The sequence below is a fragment of the Pavona decussata genome, unplaced genomic scaffold, assembly GCF_977016875.1.
Source record: "Pavona decussata unplaced genomic scaffold, jaPavDecu1.1 SCAFFOLD_104, whole genome shotgun sequence".
NCBI classification, from domain to species: domain Eukaryota; kingdom Metazoa; phylum Cnidaria; class Anthozoa; order Scleractinia; family Agariciidae; genus Pavona; species Pavona decussata.
In genome coordinates this window covers 20,687-48,035 of record NW_028145518.1, presented here as the reverse complement: position 1 = coordinate 48,035, position 27,349 = coordinate 20,687, and the positions used below count along the sequence as shown (strand labels likewise).

The 27,349-nt window shown below is 38.5% G+C and overlaps 3 protein-coding genes across 4 annotated transcripts; all 3 read right to left on the bottom strand.

The window, feature by feature from the left end:
* Positions 1 to 303: 303 nt before the first annotated feature.
* LOC146471408 (uncharacterized) lies at positions 304 to 5,258 on the bottom strand. The gene is made up of 6 exons (XM_085120914.1): positions 4,969 to 5,258; positions 3,109 to 3,374; positions 2,579 to 2,693; positions 1,747 to 1,789; positions 1,181 to 1,316; positions 304 to 828 (listed from the first exon to the last, which is right to left on the bottom strand). The coding sequence occupies exons 1-6, from the start codon at positions 5,048 to 5,050 to the stop codon at positions 304 to 306; spliced, it is 1,167 nt and encodes a 388-aa protein (XP_084977040.1). The 5' UTR covers positions 5,051 to 5,258.
* Positions 5,259 to 10,541: 5,283 nt separating this feature from the next.
* On the bottom strand, positions 10,542 to 20,371 carry LOC146471407 (putative skeletal organic matrix protein 5). 2 transcript variants are annotated; one of them, XM_085120912.1, is made up of 4 exons: positions 20,358 to 20,371; positions 12,423 to 12,465; positions 11,844 to 11,980; positions 10,542 to 11,300 (listed from the first exon to the last, which is right to left on the bottom strand). In XM_085120912.1, the coding sequence occupies exons 3-4, from the start codon at positions 11,913 to 11,915 to the stop codon at positions 10,776 to 10,778; spliced, it is 597 nt and encodes a 198-aa protein (XP_084977038.1). In that variant the 5' UTR covers positions 11,916 to 11,980; positions 12,423 to 12,465; positions 20,358 to 20,371; the 3' UTR covers positions 10,542 to 10,775. The 2 variants fall into 2 exon arrangements, with proteins under 2 accessions (XP_084977038.1, XP_084977037.1); XM_085120911.1 differs by lacking the exon at positions 20,358 to 20,371 and adding an exon at positions 12,709 to 13,037.
* Positions 18,531 to 25,035, bottom strand: LOC146471406 (uncharacterized). Its single transcript, XM_085120904.1, has 7 exons — positions 24,815 to 25,035; positions 24,501 to 24,721; positions 22,374 to 22,473; positions 21,600 to 21,749; positions 20,075 to 20,117; positions 19,506 to 19,641; positions 18,531 to 19,156 (listed from the first exon to the last, which is right to left on the bottom strand). Exons 1-7 carry the CDS (start codon positions 24,927 to 24,929, stop codon positions 18,638 to 18,640), a joined length of 1,284 nt encoding a protein of 427 aa, XP_084977030.1. The 5' UTR covers positions 24,930 to 25,035; the 3' UTR covers positions 18,531 to 18,637.
* Between the last annotated feature and the right edge of the window lie 2,314 nt (positions 25,036 to 27,349).

Here is a 27,349-nt window from a genome sequence, read left to right as displayed (position 1 = left end):
CCAAGTATCATTAAGCAATGTTTCACTGTGGACTGTTTTAAATCAAGATTAAAAAATCTTTTCTTTTTAAGAGGGCGTTTTCAGGTTAGGGCTTTATATAAAAGGACTTGTACTGTAAAAAGCATTGAGACTTCGCTATGATGTAAGAACCCATTGATTATTATTATTATTATTATTATTATTATTATTATTATTATTAGTATTATTATTATTATTATCATCATCATCATCAAAGGATTGATTACAATTCTTTGTCCTATACTTTACTTATGGCTTATAGCCTTTGTGACAAAGCACAGTTTCTTAGTTCCTTGTGATTGTTACTGCACCAGAATGTTTGATGTGCCTGAGTCCGTTATCTACACCGTGCATAGCCTCGTTTCCACACGTGTTGGAGTCGTCGTGAAACCCTCCTGTACCAAACCCGATTCTGGAGTCAGAAGATGCACAGTTGTTTTCGTTATTACCAAGGAAACCGATTCTTGCTATGCTATAGCCACTTTCGTCGGACATACAGTTAAACCCTTCCTTGTTACAGTTGGGCTGCAGGGAGGCTGACGATCCGATCAGTGACTTCCACGTGTCACGACCCAGTGAGGTGGCGCTGTAATTACCATCAGCGATCAGTGAGTACAGGGAGTTGGCGCGCTTGGAAAGGACGATGAATCTTGTCTGATCTCCGATCTTCATACCGAGACAGATCTTGGAGAAGGATGTGTTCCAGTAGGTTGGTAGCTTGGTTTCATGTTTGTCAAACAAAGTCTTTCCTCCTGTAAGGTTGAAGTCGTCCCGGTTGCTCCAGAATTTGGAATTGAAGTGAAACGTTTGCTTGGTAGAAGTAAAGGAAAACATGTAGGAAAATTAAAATAAGTTACAACATTCACATATCCACCTTTAAAAAACAATAGCCGAAAGCTTAAAGTGATAAATCTGCCTTGAAAGAATTCGGAGTTTCTCGAACTACTTTTATGACCTTCATTAGCATTTTCTAAGGATTTTGAGAGAGAGCTGATTTTTAACGATTTCCGGAGATGGAAGGTCAAAACATTAAACTGAGCGATTCAAATATCTCGTACAACTCGTGAAGGTACAAAACACATATTCGCGACCTCCTATTGTATATAAAGATTGATGTCCATATTCCTACATAAAGACAAACGGTTGGCTTGTCACGTGATACTTTACTGCCATCAGTTTTTATGACCAGCGTCCATCCGCCTCCTCCACATGCTCCAAGCCCATGTTCTGACATATGACAGTACACAGGAACCTTCCCAGATGGCATTTGGAGTAAATAAGCTTTGTTTCCTTGGGGCCTGATAAAAAAAAAGAATTGTATTTCTTTCTGCACTTCGGTTAAGCTCTAAGAAAAATATGACAGAACTCCGATTTCTATTCAAATATTTTATTAATTTTTACTTAAATATCTGTCAGCGTTCTATTGCGGCGATAATGAATGTAGTTTTTTCCTTCCTTACTTTTGACGTGGATTTGGATGGAATCTACTACTAAAGGTGCCAAAGGTTCGAAATGCTTGCTGAATAACAAAAGGAAAAACTTTATCAAGTGTTTGACTAAAAGTATGATCCGTGCATGAAACAACATTGTATGCCTAATTCTTGAGATGTGCCATTATTGTATAACTGCTAAAATCCGCATAGAATGCAATAAAAGATGCTAAACGCTTCCGCATTTCCTGACTTGTTGCTCCTGAGACAACGGCTCTCTCCAAAATGTTTGACTTACTTGTGGTTATTGTAAATTTCCTTGCACGAGACAAAGGACATTCCTGCCAAAAAGAAAGCGGTAGAAAAACGTTAAGAAACGAGCACAGAAAGAAAGGCAAAAAATACATTTGGAGCTAGAGATTTTCCTACTTGTTCTACACGGAAGAACAACCCTTCCCTTCTATATGCGTGGTCGTGCCGCCAGCCTAGCCGACTCAGTTTATCGCCGACCGTGCCGCATGGAGACTCGAAGCGAGAGGGGGGCGCCAATCTTTCTCATAATGATCTACGCAAAATTTACCAAGCTTGACGGCGGGTTTCCCTTGAGAAATGGCATTTACGATAGCGCATACAGCTGTGTCACCATCGAGTTATGGATGCACTTGGGAGGTTTGCTACGCTCTCAAGGACCAATAGTTGCTCTGGGCTACGCCTCGAGCGACTCTTACGCTTCTTTCGTGTTTAGCAACCTCCTGCGTGCATGCATAACTTGATGGTCGCACGTTTACCATTTATTAATTTTTAGTTGTTTTATGGTTATCAGCCTTCTTGTTACATCTTCATTATGCTTTTGTCATACTATTAAAATGTATATAAACTGATTTAAAAATTTCCAGAATTTAGAAATATTTTCAAACATTTGAGAGTTTTTTTGGGGGAAATTCCAGAAATAATTTTTTACCCATTTTTGGGGAATTTTGTATCTAAGGCTAGTTAAGACTCAGACAGGATTCCTTGCTTAATAGCAGATTCTTTTGGATTTAGTGAACTGTAAGGTGATATATTTTGATTTTTGAATGTAAACAGACCAACACAGAAAGAAATCCAGAATTGTATGTTAAGATTCCTACCTTTCTCACAATAAGTTCCTTTGAATCCACCTGCACACACACAGCGATATCCTTTGTCAGTGAAACCTGTTTGACAAGTTGCATTGTTCTTGCAAGAATTCTTCAAACAAGCGTCCTAAAACAGGAGGAAAATACATGCCATATGTTAGCATTAATGCTGGAGATTAATTTGTTGATTTAGACATCACATAATTGTTAAATTTATTTATTGAAACGCCATTAAGGTCGGTGTACACTAGCAGACATGAATCGGGCACATTCCTCCGGCTTCGTGTGCAATGCAATATTTTTGTAGCGGCATGCGACATTGAAAATTTTGGTTCACTAATTGTCCCCGCTTTATAGCGCACAAATTCAAATAAGCGTAATTTCATGCAACGTGTTGTAGGAAATTTTTTTTTTATATAAAAGCGAAGAAGCCACACGAGAAAAACTGTTCCTGAACCCTATTGTGCCCCGACCTTATAATAATATAATAGTTTCACCAAATTCAGCACTTATACGAACACTTGAGTAACTCCAAAACTGACCTTTGCTCCACGAAAGACAAAATCTTTTTCGTTTACCAGCTTGTCGTGTTTGTCACCTTCATGAGTAGCATTGTTCAGTTCACAGTGGTGTCTTCCATTGTCGCTTGATTTTGTTTTAAAGTTATAACTGACACAGTTGGGTTCCATGTAGCAGAGGGTACGGCACGAACCTTCCACTGTGACATCAGCGGTTTGTATCACGTGATTTTTTAAACGTTTACCATCATAATTATAGTCTGGCATGAACTCCAGTTGGCGACAACCATCTGAGAGGTGGAGAGTCGACATTAAAACAAAAATATGATTGAAACTGAAAAGTAACTATTAAAGCTCATATTGCAAGAAGAGACTTTAGCATAGAAAGAAAAGTAATCTCATGGCAAACGATATAAGTGCATTCGTTTTATTTTTGCCTTTTGGGACCGAATGGTCGACCTGCTAAACCCAAATTCTGCTTTGGTCCGTTTGAATGAAGGGGAAGCTTTAATCGACATCACTAAAGTTCTCCGTGATGAATTGTCTACAAGAACAGCCAAAGCTAATTACGTGTATAATTACCGTCAATTAGTCAGTAAGCCACCTGCTAGATTTTATGACATTCTGCTCACGTTTTCGATGGTCGTCTTTCCTTTATTTTTACTACCTTTACTACGAACTTAATTTCGCATTCTAAATTTAAAAGTCACGGGTTCTCATCAGAAAATTATAAAAGAACAACTGGTATTGAAGGCTAAGAAAACTAACTATGTTTCTTAGCCAAGGTTTACGGACAATTGTTTGGCTTTTTGTTAAGATTTCTTTTTTAAATACTTACATTATCACTTGCTAACATTTAGAGCTTCCGCCCGCGGTAATTTGCAATTTGAGCCATGTAGGTTTTCATGTGGTACTAAGCTTTTTCTTCAACTATCCAGTTTGCTTTGTTCTCAAGTATAAGAGTAGAATTAAGTTGGGTTGGCATTCAACCCTAGCGGCGTCTACGTTTTGCTGTGTAGAAAATTGGTTACGCGCGAAGGAGTTAACACGCAGAACAAACAGTGAATATAAAGCGGAACCTCGCACACAAAAGTCTCGCGCGACCAATTGCCCTTAGCAAACAACCTATTTTTGGATCGTTATACCGATTATTCGTTGCAGTTTTGTGAGAAAACATTTACGAGAGTTAACGCATAAGTCGTTTCTTCATTAGCCCACATGAAGGGACAGGTCGCTGTGACTTCACGGTCCCTGGAAAAATTCACTTGTAAGTATTGGCACGAGGGGACTGTCCGCAGGGGCTATGTCCAACGAATATTTTACAACAAGGGACAAACAAGGGAACAAGGGAACAAGTTCCAAGCACTTGCCGTTTTAATTCTCTCCTAAGCAGTTGAGAATTCGTGCGACAAGTCGTAGAGACGAAGCATCCGTTTTTTGCGACAAGGTTATTTTTTTTTGGCGAAAAATGGGTAGTTCGGTCACAAGATAAGATAAGTCGCCGGAACTACTTCCAGCAACAAGTCTCGTGTACTTTTCTCCGAGTGTGTACCAAAACTTAGAATTATAGCTGAATTCGTGGTTTGGAATTTTTCGCCAAACACATACTCGCACTACTAATGGTCGTCTCAACGGCTCACACTTTCGAACACTGAAAAATTTGCTTCCGTTGACAGTTCGGCCTAGTGGAAGTCCACTTTGCTAGTTGTAAAAAGTTTTAACTAACTCACAAGGATTGCAAGGTATTATTTATGAAGTTTCATTCGATTTCAAAACCCAGTCGTTTAATCATCCATGCCATGATCATAATAAACCACAGAGCAAGATATAAAAAGGTTCCTTTGCCTTACAGGTGTTGAACAATGACTAACAGACTGTACCAACCTTGTGAACTGCAGAATTGCCCGTGGATCCGCCGGAACAATACGATTGTACTCCAAAACATTAACATCATTTTCAAAACCATGATGGTACAAATACTGTTATACCCTCCGGCACAAAACCCCACTCCAGTGCTAAGTTGCCCAACACCAGCTAACAGAACTGTTTGTACAGGTGTAATAACTAGCAATCTCGTGTACTGGAGAATTGTGCGTGAATCTGAGGGAACAATTTGAGTGTACTTCACACCCTTTTAGCGACAATCTGGCATGGAACGTTTGTGATTTCGTTCTTCGAATTAACAATAATTAATAATTAAATGCAAGTTCCTGCCTATATTATTTTTCACGACTAGTCTTCTTTACGGCCGCGGCTAAAATGAAGGAAAACAACACAGCTTCTAAGAAAAATAATAATTAAGAACAATTCCTTGTGAAAATCAAACAAAGTGGGAAATGAACATTTATGACCCCCTCACAAATCTGGTATGCAAAGTAATCTTCAGGGGTGATGTTACAAAACGACCTTTGTTAACGTCCTCATTTCATTGTTGCCATGGTAACATCAGTTGTTTGTCGGCACCACAAAAACCTATTAATTTTGAATTCAAAAGCGGCTGTGAAAAGTGCCAAATGTAAGACACCATTTCTTGAGTCTTTTAATATACTACAACTTAAGACATACACCAAAGGGAAAAAACGCAGTCTCCACCCCAGTCTTAATCGGTCACAAACGCTATTGTCGCCTTTAAAAATCAAATGCTTAAATCGATTTACGATTTACAGTCCTCCATTTGTTGTGTCAAGTGATTTCATAGCATGTCTAAGCTCGCAGAATGATCGGCCGCCAAAGACGTTCGTTTTCTGAATCGCAAACCAGAACAAAGATAGCAATCGACCTGAAATTGAGAAATTATTACACTGCCGGACACGGAGTATTTTAAAAATCATGTCGAGTTACCGAACATCCAGACACAGTGTTGGTATTAAAGGTTTTAACACGTTATATAAATTTTTTTTTAAGAAATGGAGGGAAATCAGTTCCAGTGCCCCATCATCCAGAGAAGGTCAGTGGTGAAATCAGACACTCTTGACATCGTTCCGTAAAAATGAAGTCCGGAAGAATAAAAAGAATAGATGAACAAAACGTTCAACTGATGTACAACGTCTAGAGCAGCTGTTTAGAGGTTGGACATAATATGTTTACACTGTCAGTAAATATGAAACGTTCTCCTTTGCTTAGAATTTCCCTTTAAAAGAGGTACTGTACAAATTTCTATAGATCTACCAGTGTGGTGGTAAAATGTAAGAGACACAATTATTTTTTTCCAAGCGTGTCTATAGAAATTTCCATAGATCTAGCATGGGTAAAATGTAAGAGACACAATTATTTTTATCCAAGCGTATCTATAGAAATTTCTATAGACCTACCAGTGTGGTGGTAAAATGTAAGAAAAAAGATATGTTGCCTGTTTTACCCATCAATTAAAATGGCCGAAACACGGTCTACTTCATTGACCGCTTAATTCTTCTTTTTTTTTTTTTTTTACAAATGATTAAACAAAAAGCCACATATATTTTTGTAAAGTTGAATAACTGTTTTAACTTTGGTCTAAGTCTTAAGTTTTAGTGTGTTAATAAAAACAAACCACTGATGTTACCATGGTAACAATGAAGTAAGGACGTTAATAAAGATCGTTTTGGAACATCCCCCCTGAAGATCTCTTCACATCCCAGATTTGTGAGGAGGTAAAAAATTTTCATTTCCCACATCGTTTGATTTAATTTTACAGAGAAGCGTTCTTTAAAGTAATATATCAAACACGAGGAAGAGTGTTTCATTAGATATCCAAAAACTGAGAAGTAGGCTCAAAAAACGAGGCGCAGCCGATTTTTTTTTAAACGACTCCGAGGTGTTTGGATATCTGATGAAACACACTTTCGAGTGTTTGATATGGCTTCTCAAATGATCAATAATTCTTGGAGAAATTCAAGGCTAAAGTTGGCAAAATTTTATGGTAATTAGGATCACATATCCAAACCACGGTCACGGTAGTGATTTTCTTTGTTTTCTCTTGATGAATTATTAATGAGTTTGAGAATGCAAGATCAAAGATAAGAAGTTAATGGAGGGCTAGCATGAGTGGATCAATTTGGTTTATTTATAGGTAAAGAGATCCCCCAGGAAAGGTTCAGTTACAGTTTAATGTGATCTTTCCATTCATACAAAAGAAAAGAAGGAAGATTCTGCAGGTTGTATTTTTCCGAAAAATTCAACAACAATGTAGATCAGGAGCCCATTACCCTGTGTAGATATAAGATTTTAAGCGTTCTCTGGTTAAAAGTTTAAAAAAGGGTCAAAAGGAGCTTTCGATTGCCAGTCTGCAATCTTTGACAAGTGATGAATAAAAAGCGCGAACATGAAATATATACACCTAAAAGTGTGAAAAAGAAAAGTTATAAGAATTCCTAGTGGAAATAAAATGCTAAACTGAACGTCATTTAGCATTTAGCGTTTTATTCATCACTTATCAAAGATTGCAGACTGGCGTATTATAATCTTTACCTTAACCTAACATTCACTAACTCTGTCCTAGTCCTATCCAACTGTTTAACTGAATTACTTCGTTGTTCAGATAATTGAAAATAAAATCGTAGGCTCTGGGAACAAGGATGGTCCTACAGCTGTTCTCCATTTGTCTCTCTCTCCCCCTGGGGTGGGGAAATGAAAAACCTTGGAAGCGAGGTTGGATATGAAAGACAGGGCTTTGTGAAAAAAAAACTGTACTGGTCAGCACTCTCGAGCCTTTTAGGGGTCCAGCCCTGCCTCTTCGAGATGTTCCTGCCGCAACAACTTCTATTTTCCCCAATCTTAGATTTCTTTAACCATTTCTGACCCGACATGCAGATGGAGAACACTTATGCAAACGCGATTCTGAGCAAGAATCTGAGAGTGTTTTCTTTATTATTATTTTTTAAAGGCGATGTTTCCTTTTGCTTTTGCACATACGTACTGCGCATCTCGAGATGGCCTGTGAAGCTCTATTTCTTAAGGACGGTGCCTACCTACTAAAAGGCATTTTTGCGCAGCTTATAACTATATGGGAAATATAGATTATTACATGTTAACAGCCTGATATCGTTTTTATTCACGAGTTTTTAATCCCATGTCGCGAACGAGCGAGTCTTCGAGCGAGTGAGCGATATGGTATTAAAACGAGTGAATAAAAACAATATCAGGCTGTTAACATGCAATAATTTGTTTATTACATATTACATGCTTAAAAAAATCAAGCCACCAAGTTGAAGTACAAGAAAGTTGCATTTAATAATGGTGTATAAATGTAAATACATACAAGAAAGAGGGGAAAGTTAAGCGTATCGTTCTTTTAATTCTTCCCGCCAAATTTGAAGCCAGGCGTCAGCTAAAATATAACGTGCAACCCGATTGGCTCAACCAAATTATTACAGTTTATTTGAGTGGACAATTCAAACAGTGAAGTGATATGATATCATTTCACTGCAGTGAAGTGATATCATATCACTTCACGGGTATCATTTCTAGTCATGGCTTTTTCACACTGATATCCACACATAATATGTAATAAAAGAAGGTATTAGCAGTGGCTATTGGAATACAAAACCAACATGGGAAGTATCAACCACGCATTTTCCAGAGATCATCTCAAAGCTTTAATTTGAAAAGAAATACTATTCGTCGCCACATTTCGATCCTTCACAAGTGAGCAGGGCAAATGGCGGTTGAAGGATTTCTTGATAGCTCTTGATGCTGGTAACGTCCTCCACAACTGGGAGCCTTCGAATTGAGGTTTGCTTTTTCCTTTCTGAATCTGTTAACGGTTTCTCGCCCACGGTGCTACAAACACTGAGCAAAACAACTGACAACTGGTCTAAATTTTACTTTCCGAAGGTCTTCAACCCAGCTCAACCCGCAAGCTCCTCCAAACGTGGAACCTTCACAAGCTAGGACCCAGTCTCCAGCGATGTGCCGCGTCTCGATCGGGCCACCGCTGAACCAAGGGTTCAAAGTCGGTTAGAAGGGATTTTCATGGTCGAAAGTTTACTGAAAGAACAGGTTCATAGTAAACTTTGGACCATGAAAATACCTTCTACCCGACTAACTGCGGCCCTGAATCTCCGAAGATGAAAAAAGGCTATTGCGTATATAGCGAAAATGCTGGCAGACGTTTTAAGGACAAGTTTGCCCCTTCGAAAACTAAAAGAATTAATTTTCCAGTTTGACGAAATTTTAAGCTAAAATTTTTGATGAAGAAAACTGCAGATTTTCTTCACGACTAAATCCGAATTTCTATCTGAGACGAGATATTAAAGGCCATCCCAATGAATATATGTTGTGGTTCAATTTTATACTTGGTTTAAAATTTATTTTATTGATATACACCGAAAGAAACCTTGAGATGAATGGTATACGTTGCGCATGCGCGACGCTCTTGGCTTTCTGGTGGTAAAAACGAATGTTTAGCAGAATGTGTCTATATTCCCAAAACAAAACCACCCGCAACGAAAATAACAAAAGCGCCATACAAAATCCAGGAAAATTTTTTAGACCTAACGGTCAACTAAAAAATTCGCTGGTATGAACTTTCATTTCGTCGCCGAAAAAAAGTGCTCTGACGTTTAGCAGTAAAAGGGTGTAAGAGTATATTAAAGAAGATACCGAAGAAAGCCTAGGTACAAGTGATATTTTAAATGGAAATGTTTTAAAGTAGGTAAATCGGTTGTCCTGGCAACCTTTGTCCCAGAGGGGTTTTTACTTTCATTCTTTTTTCCCTTTTGTATTTTTCTTCTCAAACAAAGTTGGGCCGTAAGGGGAGTAAGGATGACTTTACATTGGGCTGATAAAATTTCCACTTTCCGTTATACAAAGTTTAAGCATTGAATACTTTGCTGAACAACTGTCTTTTGAATGGTTACCCCCCGCCGAGTCCGCGCCATCAACATAAAACCACAAGTGTTCTTTTGAGTGATCAACTAGACCGTAATTGCAGCCAAACTGCACCCCTAGCGCTATTTTTGTTGGCAGTTTTCTCACTCTATCTGCTGATAAAGTCTCTACCAAACTGTCCGCCGTTCTAGGAAAGTAAAAATTTCTAGCAAACGTTAGTCTTTGGGTAGGCTAACTCCCCCCCCCCCCCCCTTCCCTCCCTATCTTCCCTCCTGCCGCCCAAATTTCGGGTGAACTGACTAGATGATATTTTAACTGATTCAATCTCTTAGTTTGGGTGTATTTTCAAAGAACCCAATCTAGAAGTCAAACCAAAGTTTCCTAGTATCGAGCTGTAAAAGAGTTCGGTAACAGTAGATTTATTGATAAGAAACCAGAAACTTAATCTCTTACACACCCTAACAAGCGACTTCAGACCTTTTAGTTGACTTTCGTGAGAAAGGGATCTGGATGGACAATTTATTTGAGTGCATTGTGGCTCATTTCCCAAGACAATGATGTTTAGAAGATTGACTAACAAAAACTGAATTTTCTTGCGTTGGGCAAATACTTTGCTTATTCTCTTTCCTGTCAACACTTTTACCACTCAAGTCAGTCCCATCACCAACTTTATTTCTTCTATAAAGAAACTAATCAACGCTGCATCCATGTTCCTTGTTGAAGTGCAGAATAATATAACCAGTACAGATTTTTCTTTTGCGTTTGTTGTTTTTGAAAGACAGAGCTTTAATTTGCTTGTCAAGGATTACAAGGCTTTGTTCTTTACTTTACTTATGGCTTATGACCTTTATGACAAAGCTCAGTGTTTCAGTTCCTTGCGATTGTTACTGCACCAGAATGTAACCCATGGCTTTGATGTGCTTTTTTCCGTTATCTCCTCCAGATTTATATTCAGCCTCGTTTCCACACGTGATGGAGTTAAAAGGGTTTCCTCCAGTACCAAAACCGATTCTGGAATCAGGAGTAATGCAGTCATTTTGTTCATTAGCAATGATACCGATTCTGGCTCTGGGAGAATCACTATATTTACCCACAGTGTTGAACCCTTCTTTGTTACAGTTTCGTTGCAAGGATGCAGAAGAACCGAGAAGCGACTTCCACGTGTTACGACCCAGTGAGGTGGCGCGGTAATTACCATCAGCAATCAGTGAGTACAGGGAGTTGGCGTGCTTGGTGATGACAATGAATATTGTCTGATGTGCGAACTTCATACCGAGACAGATCTTAGAGAACGGCGTGTTCCAGTAGGTTGGTAGCTTGGTCTCATGATTGTCAAACAAAGTCTTTCCACCTGGAAGGTTGAAGTCAACCTGGTTGCTCCAGAGTTTGGACTTGAATTGAAACGTTGGCTAAGTGGAAAAAAAAAAAAAGAAAAATTACAGTACGTTAAACTATTCACATTTTCACCAATTTGTCGAAAATTTGCTCTAAGAAATTTGTTTTGACAGCATTCTGAGTTTCTCTTCACTATTTCATTGCCATTAACATTTCTAGTTGCGGTTTTGGCACGAGAAAGAAGATTTTTGAACGATTTCCGGAGAGCGGATTTTGTGGAAAATTACAATAGGTTACACTATTTACATATTCACCTTTGGAAAACACTTCGTCAAATGTTTACTGCGATAAATCTGCTTTGAAAGCATTCAGATCTTCTCGAATCACTTTCATGACCTTCATTAACATTTTCCGAGGATTTTGAGAAAGCTGATTTTGAACAGTTTCCCGGCGGAGAATGAACGCTCAAATATGTAAAACTGAGTATCCAAATATCTCGTACAACTCGTGAAGGTACAAAAGACATTTTCGCAATTCTTTGAAATATACGGATCAAGATTATATTACGTGCATATTCCTACATACACGTCAGCAAACAGTTGGTTGTCATGTGATACCTTATTGCCATCAATTTTCATGACCAGCGTCCATCCGCCTCCTCCACATGCTCCAAGCCCATGGCGTGACATGTGACAGTACACAGGAACCTCCCCAAAGGGGTATTTGGAGAAAATAAGCTTTGTTTCCTTGGGACCTGATAACAAAAGAATTGTATTCCTTTCTGCACTAAGCTTGACCTCTAAGAAAAATGTGACAAAATTCCGATTTTTACTTAAATATCTGTCGGCATTCAATTGCGGCGATAATGAATCTAGTTTTTCCTCCCTTCGGTTTTTGACGTAGATATGGAGGGAATCTGCTACCAAAGATGCCAAAAGTGCGAAACGCTCGCTTAATAACAATAAAAAAAAACTTTGCAAATGTTTGACTAAGGGAAGCTCTGTTAAAATTTCACAATATCAGTATGAGCCGTGCATGAAACAACATTATCTCCCTCATTTAACATATCTTGAGTTGTGCCATCATTATATAGCTGCTAAAATATACAAAGAATCACAATAAAAGATGCTAAGCGCTTTTGCATTTCCTGACTTATTGCTCTTGAGACAGCGGCTGCCTGCAATTTTTTGACTTACTTGTGGTTATTGTAAATTTCCTTGCACGAGACAAAGGACTTTCCTGCCAAAAAGAAAACGATAGAAAAACGTTAAGAAACAAGCACAGAGAGAAAAGCAAAAAATATAGTTAAAACTAGAGATTTTCCCATTAGTTTTACACGGAAGAACAACCCTTCTCTTCTATATGCGCGGTCGCGCCACAAGCATAGCCGAGTCAGTTCATCGCCGACTGTGCCTCTTGGAGACTCGAAGCGAGAAGCGCGCGCCAATTAATCTTTCTTAAAATGATCTGCGCAAAAGTTACCAGGCTTGACAGTGGCTTTCCCTTGAGAAATGGCATTTACGGCAGCTATGAGCTTATCAAACTTGTTTCCCAGAGATTTTATGGCTTTCTCGACAGCGTTTGAGGAAGTCTGCCGCGCGACCTCGGTGGTTACAATCACGAGTACAAAGAACCAAACGTTACGGAGCACTCGCATTTTGTCGATAACACTGTTGATAAACGTACTTCCTAAAGATTCTCACGCAGTGTCTCAAATGAGTTGTTATGATCTATAGTCCACCTCATTTCTGTTGCGGATGTTCCGGAACGCGAAAATTTTCCTGGCAGCAGTCAGCTACAGCCAATCAAAGTTAACCACATTTATAGTAATTTTTAATTCAATCAGGCTAATGTTTTCTCTTTTGAGGATAAATCGGTTTTGAAATGAATCACTCGAGAGACGCACTTTTTCTTTAACAGTAACAATTAAATAGCATCGCGAAGATTATCTCAGAGAAAAGAAATTTGTCTACGGCAACCACTAGTTCAGCGTAATCAATTTATATTAATCAATATACTGACCAGTCCGAAATCTGACGGTAATTAATTCAGATAATTTCGTTTTCTCCATCAAGACACAACAATAGAAACATTCAATTCTTAAGTTGAACTCAATAGAATATTTCAATAATGGCGCGACATGTATTTTACTACATAGGAATTCCGTCCGCGGAATTATTTAATTCCACAAAAACGTTTTGTTTGATGGGAGATTAGCTGTCTTTACTGACGATTTTTTGCTTCATGTCAAAATTTGAGACGAAACTCCATGCATGGGTAAGCGTATTGTTTTGACAATTGTCGATGCTTAAGTTATGAGTTCTAAAAGCTGGCAATTGTATTATTATTAACTTTGTAATAATTTATTTCGCTTTAGGCGATGAATTGTCCGTGATTAAATAAAGACTAAATAAAATAAGATAAATATGGAAAAGCGGGTTTATTTTGCAATCTAGGCGTGAATTTCGATGTCGTCGGTAACTGTAACAAAATTAATCTTTCCTTGAAAGTAAATTGTAAGTTTCTGAGACGCGAATTTTAGTACAATGTTCAGTTTTTTGTACACAGGAAAGATAATGCTCTCTATAATTCTTAAACTCTAAAATGGCGCCGCTCTCAAGTAGCATATCAGTCCCTCTCATCCGAATTTCGCTGTTTTTGAAAGATAAAAAAGAGCACGATCGGGGCGATAGCAACAGCAAGTTGTCTGTTATGGAATACACTTCTTCGGAGGTGAATTAATCAACGAAGTTTCTGCAACAAATGATGTTTTTAATTAAACAATACGTGTGACTTATTTTTAGTAATATTATTTGCTGAAGGAAGTAAAAGTTACAAGCTTAATTTCGCTGTCAATTTCATTTCCGAAAATCTGAATTCCATAACAATAAAGGCCGCTTAACTGAAAAGTGGAAAGAAGAATTTTTGATCCAACATTAGCAAAACAATTATTGTGAGAAATCCGCGGTGTAGCCAAAAATCTAGTCCCCAACACTGGCAGTGTTTGACCGACCGAGAAAGTTTGATTATGTCTACTTAGTAATGCAAACGAGTCTAAATTTCATTAAATTTTGACACGGAAGAAAAACACCTAACTTAACTACTCGTAATGAAAGTTTTCAGAATTTCAAAATTAAAGTCGTTTTCTCTGCCGCTTCCTACAGGTTTATAGATTTTCGCTTAAATTAAATAAATTAAGTCATAATATTTATATTCTCCGGTTATTTGAACTGACAGAAAAGTTTAGTTCGTCCAAAAGCACACATCGCAAGCAGGTTGACTCCCAACTCGCCTTTCTCGCCGATTCAACCTCGCTAGGCAAGTTAGCCAGAAGAATGGAAACCACCCTTTGCAGCAAGCTTCTAAATGGATCTTTCTGCATGTTAAAAGCGCGTAAAATGTTAAGGGGAACACAGGCTGACACTTGTTGCGTCTTCGGTATCTTTCACACAGTTACGCAGTGTTTCCTCTGCAATTAAAAATTAAACACTTACCTTCGATTAAGCGCCCTCCCTACACGCGCGCCGTACTGTAATCAGACAAACACAGTACATACCATGGAACTATATCACTACTGCTACTAGAAGACGAGCAAAATACCCGACCAAATTAAGCCTTAACTGCCTTTTTCGGGGCCCCGCCGATGATTATTGAATAGCGAGGTAGATCTGTCTGGACACAAAAACTTGGCTTTATCAACCGGTTGATAAAGTAAATTGGCCACGCAAAAGAGATTCTAGTGTTGCGTTTCGAGCGTTAGCCCTTAGTCAAAGCGATTCGCTCGGAACGTAAGCATTCGAATCTCTTTTCGGTGACCAAATTACCAAACATTCGTTTCCACTCCCCACCGACGCAGCGTCATAGTTTCTTCAGAAACTAACTCTTATTAGCTGTTGGTACATAACCTAACACCCGGTCTATCTGATCATAAATTGTTTTTGTATCTAGACTAATCACAATCCTAAATCCCTCTTGGATGTTATGAAAAATAAAAACATCCTCGTAATAAAAGGACGTTTACAGATGGTGCGTGAGTGAACGGTCTGCTAAGGGTCAATAAATCAGTGTCAACAATTAAACAGCTGCCGTTAATTAAAATTAAAAATGGTGCTAATTGGTCGAGTAAATACTGTTATTATTGCAATTTGTATGCCAGATATAAAAATTAAAATTCAGCTTGAATGCGAGACCTAGAGGACACAAACAACAGAAATACAAAAATATGTTTTGTTCAATTTCCTTTGTTTGTGTTCCGTAAGCCTCACTGTGAAGCTCAATATTGATATTCCAATAGAGGCCCTGACAACATTTGAATATCGCGAACACCTTATAGTTTCTCTTCCTGAACTGTTAACCATGCGCAAAACCATTCTGTCCTACAGCATTCTTGTCTCTAGAGCCCCCACGGGTTTCAAAATCGTAGGCTCTGGGAACGAGGCTGGCCTAAAGCTGTTCTCCATTTGTCCCTCGAGCCCCCTGGGGTGGGGGGATAAAAAAAGCCTTGGAAACGAGGTTATACGTGAAACACGGGGGCTCTGTGAAAAAAACTTTACTTGTCAGCACCCTCGAGTCTTTTACGGACCCGACCCTGCCTCTTCGGGATGTTCCCGCCACAACCACTTCTATCTTCTCCAATCTTAGATTTCTTTAACCATTTCTGACCCGATATATCTAGATAGAGAACACTTATGGGAACGCGAGTCTGAGCAAGAATCTGAGAGTGTTTTCTTTACTATTATCTTTTTAAAGTTTCTCCTATTATGAGCTCCCGCACCATGCCAGTGGCATTGCTTTCGTTCAAGCATGTAAAGAAGAACAGCAACAACAAGATCATAAAAAAAAACATTTTGGATCTTGTAAGCATGGAAATCTTCATTTGATCTCCGTTTTAGTTTTACGCCCCCTTATTTAAGATATTTTTAAACAGCTGAGTACAATGACTAACACTTGTTGCCTTGTTAAGACCGTTAGTGTTGTCAACATTAATGTTGCTGCGAGTTCCAGTGCTCACCAGTTGCACCTAGATAGAGCCCATGGCTTTCATGTGCTGAGGGCCATTGCCTCCCCCCCCTCCCCCCCCACCCCAATTGCATTGCGGATCATTGCACAGGACAGTGGAGTTAAAGGGACGGTCTCACAAAAACTGAATTTTCTTGCGTTGGGCAAATACCTTGCTTCAAAAACTATCTTTTGTCATTTTATATTCTGTCAACACCTTTACAACTCACGTTAATCCCATCACCAACTTTATTTCTTCCGATAAGGACACTAATTATGTAAAACTACAGAGACGTTTCTTGGTAAAGTACAGAACAACCAGTAAATATTTTGTGTTGCATTTGTTGTTTTTGAAAGAGGAAGCTTTAATTTGCTTTTCATTTCATTACACGCGTCATCGTCCGCTATGGTCAAGTAGTTCAAATCTGCTGTCTATCCCAAAGACTAAAAAGGCCTCTTACGGCGACAGATCTTTCTCGGTCATTGCACCAAGGCTTTGGAACGATTTGCCAAGCATCATTAAACTATGTTCCAATGTGGACTGTTTAAAGTCAAGATTAAAATCTTTTCTTTTTAAGAGAGCGTTTTCAGATTAGGGCTTTATATAAAAGGACTTGTACTGTAAAAAGCATTGAGACTTCGTTATGATGTAAAAGGGATTATTAAAAAACCTATTGATTATTTGACTATAAAAAATTGCGATAAAACGTTTCGTAAAAACATTATAAAAAGGTTAAAAAACACGACGTTTCGATGTACATTACATCATTATCAAGTGAAATTAAAAATGCAAGATTGCGGCTATAAATACAAAAATGGACAATAGATATTAATTAAAATAGTGGCATTGAAAAATGCTACCGGTTAAACAAAAAGTTTCGCACGTATAGAGTCCGTTTGAGTGTTCAAGCAAGGCTTAAGTTTCTTGATGTACAGCATTTCAAATACCAAACAATCGAATTTGCTCTGACACTTTCTCAAGATGTTAAAATGGCCCTGATTCAATAGGTGTTTGCTCCCGTGAGCTTCAAGAAAATGTTTGCCAATTGCCGAGTTCTTGTGCTCAGCAACGCGTTGAAAAAGGTGTCTGGCTGTATAGCCGACATAATCTGCATCGCACAGATCACATGCAAAATAGTAAACAACGCATTGCTGATTCACAATCGACGGCTTAACTTCCCTAGGCTTAAGATCATGTTCTAATTTCCTACTAACAAAAACTGGCTGCAATATGGGGCCAATCTTATTACTTAGGTCGTTAAATTGCCTGCGAACCGCATTGGCAGCTACTTGATCCTTAAAAGGAAGGATAATTCTGATCTTACGACCGCCTTCAGGCTTCTCTTCCGCTGCCTGTTCCGATACATTACGAAGAAAATCACTAATGATGGAATCTATGAGAGCCCTAGGATAATCTAGGCGACTGAAAATTGAGCGCAATTTGTTACATTCTAAATTGAAAGCTTCTGTTGTGGAACATAGAGCGTATGCGCGATGTAACATTGTTTTCACTAAAGACACCAGAGTTGTATCGTTTGTCGGTATGGCTATGGTAATGCAAGAGTAAGCCACTGTTCGTTTGTTTCCTGTAAACTTGAGTTTCAAGTTTAGTCCCACACTTGATGATTTCAATGCCAATAAAAGGAATCCTACCACTGACAGGGAGTTCCATTGTAAATTTCATGCTGGGATGGAGACCATTCAGAGTATTGAGAAACTCAGAGGCAGCGTCACCACTAGGCATTTTAGCCAGGGTATCATCCACGTAACGTTTGTACAGGTCAGGCATCAGACCATCACGGGAGAGATGCTGTACATCAAGAAACTTAAGCCTTGCTTGAACACTCAAACGGACTCTATACGTGCGAAACTTTTTGTTTAACCGGTAGCATTTTTCAATGCTACTATTTTAATTAATATCTATTGTCCATTTTTGTATTTATAGCCGCAATCTTGCATTTTTAATTTCACTTGATAATGATGTAATGTACATCGAAACGTCGTGTTTTTTAACCTTTTTATAATGTTTTTACGAAACGTTTTATCGCAATTTTTTATAGTCAAATGTTTTTCTAAGTCTTTGCTTCTTCCTATTGATTATTATTATTATTATTATTATCATTATCATTATCATTATCATTATCATTATCATTATCATTATCGTTATCGTTATCGTTATCATTATCGTTATCGTTATCGTTATCGTTATCGTTATCGTTATCGTTATCATTATCATTATCATTATCATTATCATTATCATTGTCATTATCATTATTATTATTATGATCATCATCATGATCATCATCATCATCATCATCATCATCAAAGGATTGATTACAATTCTTTGTTCTATACTTTATTTATGGCTTATAGCCTTTGTGACAAAGCACAGTTTCTTAGTTCATTGTGATTGTTACTGCACCAAAATGTAGCCCATGGCTTTGATGTGCCTGTCTCCGTTATCTACACCGTGCATAGCCTCGTTTCCACACGTGTTGGAGTCGTCGTGTAACCCTCCCGTGCCAAACCCGATTCTGGAGTCAGAAGATACACAGTTGTCTTCGGCATTACCGAGGAAACCGATTCTTGCTATGCCATAGCCACTTTCGTCGGACATACAGTTAAACCCTTCCTTGTTACAGTTGGGCTGCAGCGAGGCTGACGATCCAATAAGCGACTTCCACGTGTCACGACCCAGTGAGGTGGCGCGGTAATTACCATCGGCGATCAGTGAGTACAGGGAGTTGGCGCGCTTGGAGAGGACGATGAATCTTGTCTGATGTCCGATCTTCATACCGAGACATATCTTGCTGAAGGATGTGTTCCAATAGGTTGGTAGCTTGGTTTCATGATTGTCAAACAAGGCCTTTCCTCCTGGAAGGTTGAAGTCGTCCCGGTTGCTCCAGAGTTTGGAATTGAAGTGAAACGTTGGCTTTGTGGATATAAAGGAAAACGTGTAGGAAAATTAAAAAACGTTACATCATTCACATATCCATCTTTAATTAATAACAGCCGAAAGCTTGCTTTGATAAATCTGCGTTGAAAGAATTCGAAGTTTCTCGAATCACTTTTATGACCCTTATTAGCATTTTCTAAGGATTTCAGAAAGCAGATTTTGAACGATTTCCGGAGAGGAGATGGTCAAATGGTAAATTGAGCATTCCAAATATCTCGTACAGCCGGCCTGAAGGTACAAAGAACATATATTCGCGACCTTCTTTTGCGTATTAAGATTGATGCCCATATTCCTACATGAAGACAAGTTGGTTGTCACATGATACCTTTTTGCCATCAATTTTCATGACCAGCGTCCATCCGCCTCCTCCACATGCTCCAAGCCCATGGCGTGACATGTGACAGTACATAGAAACCATCCCAGATGGCATTTGGAGTAAATAAGCTTTGTTTTCTTGGGGTCTGAGAAAAAAAATTGTATTCTTTTGTGCACTAAGAAAAATATGACAAAACTCGTATTTTACAGCATTCTATTGCGGCGATCATATATCTAGCTCTTCCTTCCTTCCTTTTTGACGTAGATATGGAGGGAATCCGCTATTAAAGATGCCAAAGGTGCAGAAAGGTCGCTTAATAACATAAAAATCAAACGTTATCAAGTGTTTGACTGAAAGCCAGCTGTGTTGAAATTTTGCAATATCAGTATGTCTTTCATTGTCAACATTATATCAGTATGTCAACATTATATCCCTCCTTTAGCACATCTTGAGTTGTGCCATTATAATATAACTGCTAAAATCGACATAAAATACGATAAAAGATTATAAACGATTCCGCCTCGGCCTGACTTATTTCTCTCCTGAGACAACGGTTGTCCGCAAAACTTTTGACTTACTTGTGGTTATTATAAAGTTCCTTGCACGAGACAAAGGGCTTTCCTGCCAAAAAGAAAACGGTAGAAAAACGTTAAGAAACAAACACAGAAAGAAAGGCAAAAAAAATATAATTTAGCTAGAGATTTTCCTACTTGTTCTACACGGAGGAACAATTCTTCCCTCTTATATGCGCGGTTGCGCCACTAGCCTAGCCGACTCAGTTCAACGCCGACTGTTCCGCTTGGAGACTCGAAGCGAGAAGCGCGCGCCGATCTTTCTCGTTATGATCTACGCAAAATTTACCAGGCTTGACGGTGGGTTTCTCTTGAGAAACGGCATTTATCAGATTTATGGCAGCTGTGAGCTTATCAAACTTGTTTCCTATGGTTGTTGTTGAAAAGTAGTTCATTCCCTGTAACCTTATCTACTACTTGTATCTTGCCGTTTACTTTAACGGAATTAAAAATGTTTCTTTTCCTTTCAGACAAATGTTGTACTTTTTCCACAATCACATGCTTTTGACTGAAGAGAAATCTGAATATTGAAAGACGGGTGGATTTTGAAAGCCAATTGACAAACTTTGACGTGTTTGACGTATGACAGACTGGAAGATCCCGCGTGTTGTGAAAAATATTTGAAGGAAAATAAACACAATAGCCTCCATTTGACTTTAAAACTATGCTCAAATATTTTTCCTTGGACATTATTTGTTCCTCGAAGCTCACGGTTTTCCTCGAGCTTTGCTCTCGGAAAACAGTAAGGTTCTCGGAACAGATAAAGTCCGCGTACAAATATCTGAACATATTTTCGCGCCTAATGGAGGCTATTGTAGTCAACTTTTTCACGTAGTATCAGCCTTGCAGTTTGTGTTATTGTTTATATATATTTTTTGCTCGAACTCGCGCGGATTAGCTCCGGAGCGATTCACGTACGGCAAAACAAATTAATTAAGCTCGCTTCGCCAGGAGCTATATTTGGTCTTCAGTTTAAGACAGTGGTAACTGTAGTAAGTTATTTTGGTAGTGTGATTTTTCCTCTTTTTTAACTCTAAAAATTTACGCTTTGATGATCTAAAACAAAAGAACGTAAACGATGCTAGGGTCAAACAAAGGCTATTCATTATGGTCAAGACAATGCTCACTATAAATAACTATTTTGGTAATGTAACGATAGTAGAGAAATTTACGCCTGGAAGATCAACACCAACAGAAGGTAACTTTAGTTAGACCCAAACAGGGTGCCTGGGTTAAACCTTAGGAAACTAAGAACCAATGAAAATGTGTTCTTTGACATTTCTTTGGAATACATGCTCTTTATTTTTTTTTTTCTTTGTTCATTTGGGCACAATTTTTGGAGGCTTTTTTGCCCCGTCGAATTTGGCGGCCTGGTGCCCTCAGTTCTGTTTGTGGTGAACCCATGCCATTGGCATTGCACTCCCCATTAGATGTTAAGTCCTGGAGCCATTGCATTCACCCTACTGGGGGGCTGCAGTGGGGAAAGGGGGGCTTCAGTGTCTCTTAAAGAGAAGCGTTATCAAAGACCTACCTCCTTCAGTTGTTAAGTCACAGTAGACTTTTAAAGGTTTGCCAATTCTCTCCGGGTCGATCCAGTGCCATCCGTTTTTGTTGGAGATTCCGACGTCCCAGATGTGTTTGCATGACTGAGCGGGATGGTCTGGATGGGAACCGATCGCTACTGCAAGGCATTAGTTAACAGAGAAATTGTTATCAGTGAGTGGTCAATAAATCCATATTCTCATCTGGCATTAAATTTCCATTTAAATAGTGATTGTTATTTGCGCTTGCCTCGGGGAAACAAATACAAGTTTGATGATCGAACACGGCTCCGAAACCAACACTTACACCTTTCATAACAAAGGGAATGTTAAACCAAAAAAACTTTAGGCTAAGATCACGCCAACTGTACAGTTAAAGAAAAGTTTTGAAAACGGTTTTTGTACTGTTTTATATTTCTTACATCGAAGCTGAAGATATACCACTCATTGCCATCATGTAGCAGGTCTTCGCCTTGTGCTAGAACCTAACTACAACGTATAAGTACCAATGTTAAAGGCGCCCCGCGTACAAGCTGTTTACAGCTTCTTGTTCCTTTGTGTTTTCCTGAGGCTTTCAATTTACAATCTTACCACTTCACTTAGGGCTGGCTAATCTCGTACCGAAATCTTCTCACTCTTCGGAAGCGAAGACAAATAACTGGGTATGAGATTAAGGGTTGCCAAGCGAGGATTTTTTTTTGTTCAAGCCTAAACATTAAAAGTATAATGATAACCCGTCTTATGAATGTAGAAGTGTTACTTACCAGCGCATTTTTTCCCTGCGTATCCCGGGTGACAGTGGCCGCTACTTCTTGCGGTCGACATCTCTCCATGGCGCTGTTGGCCACTGTCAATACAGGACACCTGTGTTGTGAGTGAATTGCAATGTGTGAGACATTCCTGCAAATTGCATCGGGTTTCAAATATTTAACCGTAAAGCTAAATGAATAATCTGAAATAGATATTTTTGAAGCCTATTTTGTTTATATAGGAACGCGGAAGCCTTTAGACTGAAAACTGAGTAACTGACTATTTACTGAAGTGAATTACGAACCTTTGGGTTATTGCGGAATTTCCAAACAAACTAAACTTTATCAATCACAAGATAATAAGCTAACAAAGTGTGTGAGGCTTCCTTGATCTTTCCATTGGTTCCTGAGAAAATGGTCTGTACACTTTTTCGATGGTTGTCATCCGCTGAGACGCCAAAGGAAAAATATTGAGAGTTTTGAAATTTTATAGCATAGAGGACAAAATTACTGAATGCTGATTGGTCGAAACAGTAGAGGGCGTTTATTTCTTTGTTTTCCTTTCACCGAGGGCAAAATTACTCACTCTTAATTGGCCGAGCAAACATTTCTACATTTGATCGGGTTCTTCGTTTTCTTCTGCTGTAGCAACAACGAATTCTTTCAGGTTCTTTTGAGTTGGACCGATTTAAGCCGAATTGTTTGTGCCAAAAGTACTTGGAAATCAAGTACTACAGTTATAAAGAAATTCTTAAAGATGAACTTTCGTTTCTTACAAGAAACAGTAAAGATTATTTATTTCAAAAGCTAAAAACTTGATCGAATGTCTTTCGTTAAAAAACTTCGTTCGTCTTCCAACGAACGATAACCGAATCATAATAACAGTGCCCTTTTGATGGGGGGAAGGAGCTGATCAAATACAGTGGAACAAATTTCTCTGCAAGTTCCTTCTTTGAACCCACCGTTTGCTATTTTTATAATAATCAACTTTTTTCGTTTTGTCTGTTTTGTACGCTAAGAAACATGTTAGTTGTTTGTTTGTTTTGCTTACGCGGGCAAGTGTATTTACGCCAGGCCGGGGCTCAGTGTTTAACGAAGTGCCTCGATAGTTTTACGAACATTTTGCCCTTTATTTTATAAATGCTTAATCGCAATGAGTCCTCGTAGAATTGAGGATTAATTGTCACTTGTATTTTCAAAGGTTTGGCAAATTGCCCTCGTCGCTGCGCGATTCGGGCAATTTGGGAAAACTTTGAAAATACGCGTGAAAATTTATCCTTAATTCTACCCGGCCTCATACGATTGCATATACTAAGCCCTACACACCTTGGAACCACCAGCAAATAAACCTTTATTAATCATTATTATTACTAATTTGGTGCATTGATGTGCGACGAACATTGCGGCCAAATTTCGTTCAAATCCGATAAATCTAAATAGCCTATTAATTCTTTTGTAGGAAAGGAATAGAGGGATTATGCAAAAAAAAGAGCAAATATAAGTATAAAATAAAAAATAAATAAAATGAACTAGTAAAATAACCTCGATTTTTGGGCATTTGAAGACTCCAGAATTTTCGCACCTTATTGAACATGACTTAGCCGCCGACCGGTGGAAAACCCCTAGGGAGCGTCGCCAACAAGCAGTCCATAAAATATTCGCGTTAAGCATAGACTGGTCAGAAGCAAAAAAAATTGAGTCAGCAACGTTTGGCGCAGTTTTATTAGCGCAAAAGGAAAGGGTATTTTTCTTTTCTTTACGTTTCATGGCGTACAAGGTTGCCGTTTTCTCCATGTCCTAAATGCTTAGTTGCGCCAAACTACGCAAATGTTAATACCATTATCTAAGATCATGGATGAGTTTTTACCAGCGAAAAAATGAAAGAAAGGCCGCTGAATGCCTAATAGGAATTATTGGAGAGAGAGAGAGATGGCCGAGAAAGACAGAGAGAGAGAGAGAGAGAGAGAGAGAGAGAGAGAGAGAGAGAGAGAGAGAGAGAGAGAGAGAGTGTTCTGCGCACGTTCTCAGTGGTTTGATATTTGGAATTTATCTCCTTAATCTTGTAGGCGTATTCAAATGTTAAGGTCCCTGATTAGTTATGACACGTTCCATCCACTCGTAGGTATTTTGGTTTAGTCTTACCTTTACAGAGCCATAGTATGTCGATCCTTTCTTTGGTTTGAAATCTTTTGGTTTCATCTGCCGAGTTTTGTTGTTTAGCTCACAAATGCGGCGGTTTGCTTTGGAACTGCTTGGGTGCACGTTAAATGACTTGCAACTACCATTGGCAATGCATTTTAGCTGGCATTCGAACTCGTCACCAACAACAGTCGTTTTAATAGCGTGGCCGACTAGAGCATGGTCTGTTAAGAAAAGGAAATAGAATTATTTCATCGTTGCGTCTGGACAAATTAGAAGAAAGGACATAACAGGTCGATTAGCTTTAGTCTACTCACTAAATTGAGATTCATAAGCAGCCCCACAGAAGTCAGAGTTTGCCGCCACAAATGCGAATAGAAGTAAGCTCAAACTTGCCAAAAAGGCGAGAGTATTTAGCCACCATTTGGCCATAACGGACGATAAGAGACTGAGCGTGCAGCGCCAAATTGGTCAAATATCTTCCGCAGAAAAGTACTTCCTTTGCACCTGCTAAATGATGTCAGCTTCGTGGGTGGACAGGCTGTTTGCACTTCCTCTGTAATAAGTCGTAATTTACTCCTCAAAATAATTAATATAGCATCTCCTTCACAATTTCTACCTCAAGAAGAAACAAAGGAAACTAACTCCCAAAATTTATACTTCACAATGAAATGTTATTTTTTAACGTCTGTCTTAAGTCAGGGAAATCATGATGTTAATTGCGGTACGAGAATTGAATGTCGTCCCAGCATCGTTTACTTTAAGGAAACAATTGAAATAATTTTAATTACTTCAATTGTTTTCTAAAAATCAATCTTAAAAGATTTACTCCACAAGCGCGCGTTTGTTATGAGATTATATTATTGCAGGCAAGGCGCCGAGCTGGCTATAATCATCCCATATCTAACAAGCGCTAGTGAAATTATTTCTTCTGTAAACTGACCAAGAAAATGTATTTCGATTCAATGATCCAGTTTTTACCAGTAAAGCATATTCTTTGACTATGAAAAGCCAATATATTAAATATTGTTCTGTTTTGTTTATTAATGAGAACATCTGCATGAAATTTTCCATTATTCGCATTTTTTGTAGTATTCATGTGTTAAAGTTTGTTTTTATCATTTCAGCGTGTAGTATGCTGTAATGTCCTGCTGTTTTAAATTATTTTTAGAGTTAGCACATCCTGTTAAAAAACTTAGTTAATGCAATATTGCCTAATTAAGAACTATTATTTCTCAGTATTTTTTAAAGAAAAAAGAAAATTGGTTTAGGTGTTTGATAATTGTAGAAGCCGTTGTTTTGGATGTATGAAATCGAGCACCCTGGTGTGCAAAAGCGTAAGTGAAGGAGAAACAAGAAGGCAAAGGAGAGGAGCAGAATGAACCGTGAAGAGCTTTGAAAAAAAAGAAAGAAGAGCGAAGGCGTCACACTGTTAAATACGAAAGCCGAGCAGGGACTTCCGACTTTGGACTTCGGATTTCGGACTTCGGACTTCGGACTTTTTTTTTATTTTTATTTTTTATTAATTTTTTTTTTTAAATAAACTCTAGTGAGCAGCACACAGTAACAGACCTTGTCAACTTCTTTATTTTCTCCTACCGGTTTCGTCTGATAACACAGACTTCGTCAGGGAGTTAGAACAAGACAGTGAGGAAACATATTTTATACCTAATCATTGTAGTACAAATCACGTTCCAACAAAGGTGTTAACAGCGAAAAAACACCCAAAATATGACGGAAATCCTGCGTGATGCTGAAAATGCGCAATGTTTCATTTTGGGGCTTACAGATTTAACGTTAAATCTTTACGTTAAATCTTTGATAAAAAAAAAAAAAAAAAACTACCTCCAAAGACACGGGACCGCAATGGGTATAAAGATGGCAGAAGATGGCAGTATCCTTTGCCAATATTTTCACGGCAGAGATCGAAACAGAAATAATTATCCGTAGTGCTACAAAACCGCGTACATGGAAGAGATACATCGATGATGTCTTCTTTCTATGGAACGTAAGCAAAACTGAAATCCAAACTTTTATAGAGCTAGCCAACAATAATCATGCGACCATAAAATTCACGGCTGAAATTTCAGATATTGAAATCACTTTCCTTGACACATGTGTATAAAAGGGCAAAAGATTAAAAAAAGAATCAAAACTTGACGTGCGGACGGACTTCAAACCGACAGAAACGTTCCAGTACACGCATTTTTCTTCCTGCCACCCTCCAGGCGTCAGGAAAGGCTTTATCAGAAAGGCGAAGCCTTAAGACTTCTCAGAACAAACTCTTCAAAAACAAAATTTGAAGAAAACATCACTCTATTCAAACAAAGACCACGCAACAGAGGTTACCCCGATAACCTTATAGATAAAACTCTCTCAGGAGTCAATTTCAGCGAAAGAGTGTCGGCAATACAAAACAAACAAAAAACGCGCAAAAACATTTTGCCGTTTGTTACGGAATATCGCCTTCCGTGCCTAACATAAAAACCATTCTTGTGAGTAAATGACATTTGATAGAAAACCAGCCTCTGCTAAGAGAGATCAAAAAAGATCCTCCCCTACTTTCGTACAGAAAAGGGAGATCTTTGAAAGACGCACTCGTAAGAGCAAAGCTTTGAAGGGCATGTACTTTTCATCTCGACCAATAGGAGTCGTGTTTAGCCTGTCTCCATTATTTTACCATCATTGTACTACAATGATTAGGTATAAAATATGTTCCCTCACAATCTTGTTGTAACTCCCTGACGAAGTCTGTGTTATCAGACGAAACCGGTAGGAGATAATAAAGAAGTTGACAAGAACTGTTGCTGTGTGCTGCTCACTGGAGTTTATAACAAAAAAAAAATAATAAT

Bases quoted from the DNA above. Each gene is read 5' to 3' on its own strand.
- LOC146471408 (XM_085120914.1), bottom strand. From the start codon at position 5,050: ATGGTTTTGAAAATGATGTTAATGTTTTGGAGTACAATCGTATTGTTC. The intron at 1,317-1,746 runs GTAAGTCAAACA...TTTTTTTATCAG, and splicing joins GAAATTTACAATAACCACAA to GCCCCAAGGAAACAAAGCTT. The intron at 829-1,180 runs GTATCACGTGAC...ACTTCTACCAAG, and splicing joins TAAAAACTGATGGCAGTAAA to CAAACGTTTCACTTCAATTC.
- LOC146471407 (XM_085120911.1), bottom strand. From the start codon at position 12,744: ATGCCATTTCTCAAGGGAAAGCCACTGTCAAGCCTG. The intron at 12,466-12,708 runs GTAACTTTTGCG...TCTTTTTGGCAG, and splicing joins GAAAGCCACTGTCAAGCCTG to GAAAGTCCTTTGTCTCGTGC. The intron at 11,981-12,422 runs GTAAGTCAAAAA...TTTTGTTATCAG, and splicing joins GAAATTTACAATAACCACAA to GTCCCAAGGAAACAAAGCTT.
- LOC146471406 (XM_085120904.1), bottom strand. From the start codon at position 24,929: ATGGCCAAATGGTGGCTAAATACTCTCGCCTTTTTGGCAAGTTTGAGC. The intron at 21,750-22,373 runs GTAAGTAACACT...AATGCCTTGCAG, and splicing joins CGCAGGGAAAAAATGCGCTG to TAGCGATCGGTTCCCATCCA. The intron at 19,642-20,074 runs GTAAGTCAAAAG...TTTTTTTCTCAG, and splicing joins GAACTTTATAATAACCACAA to ACCCCAAGAAAACAAAGCTT.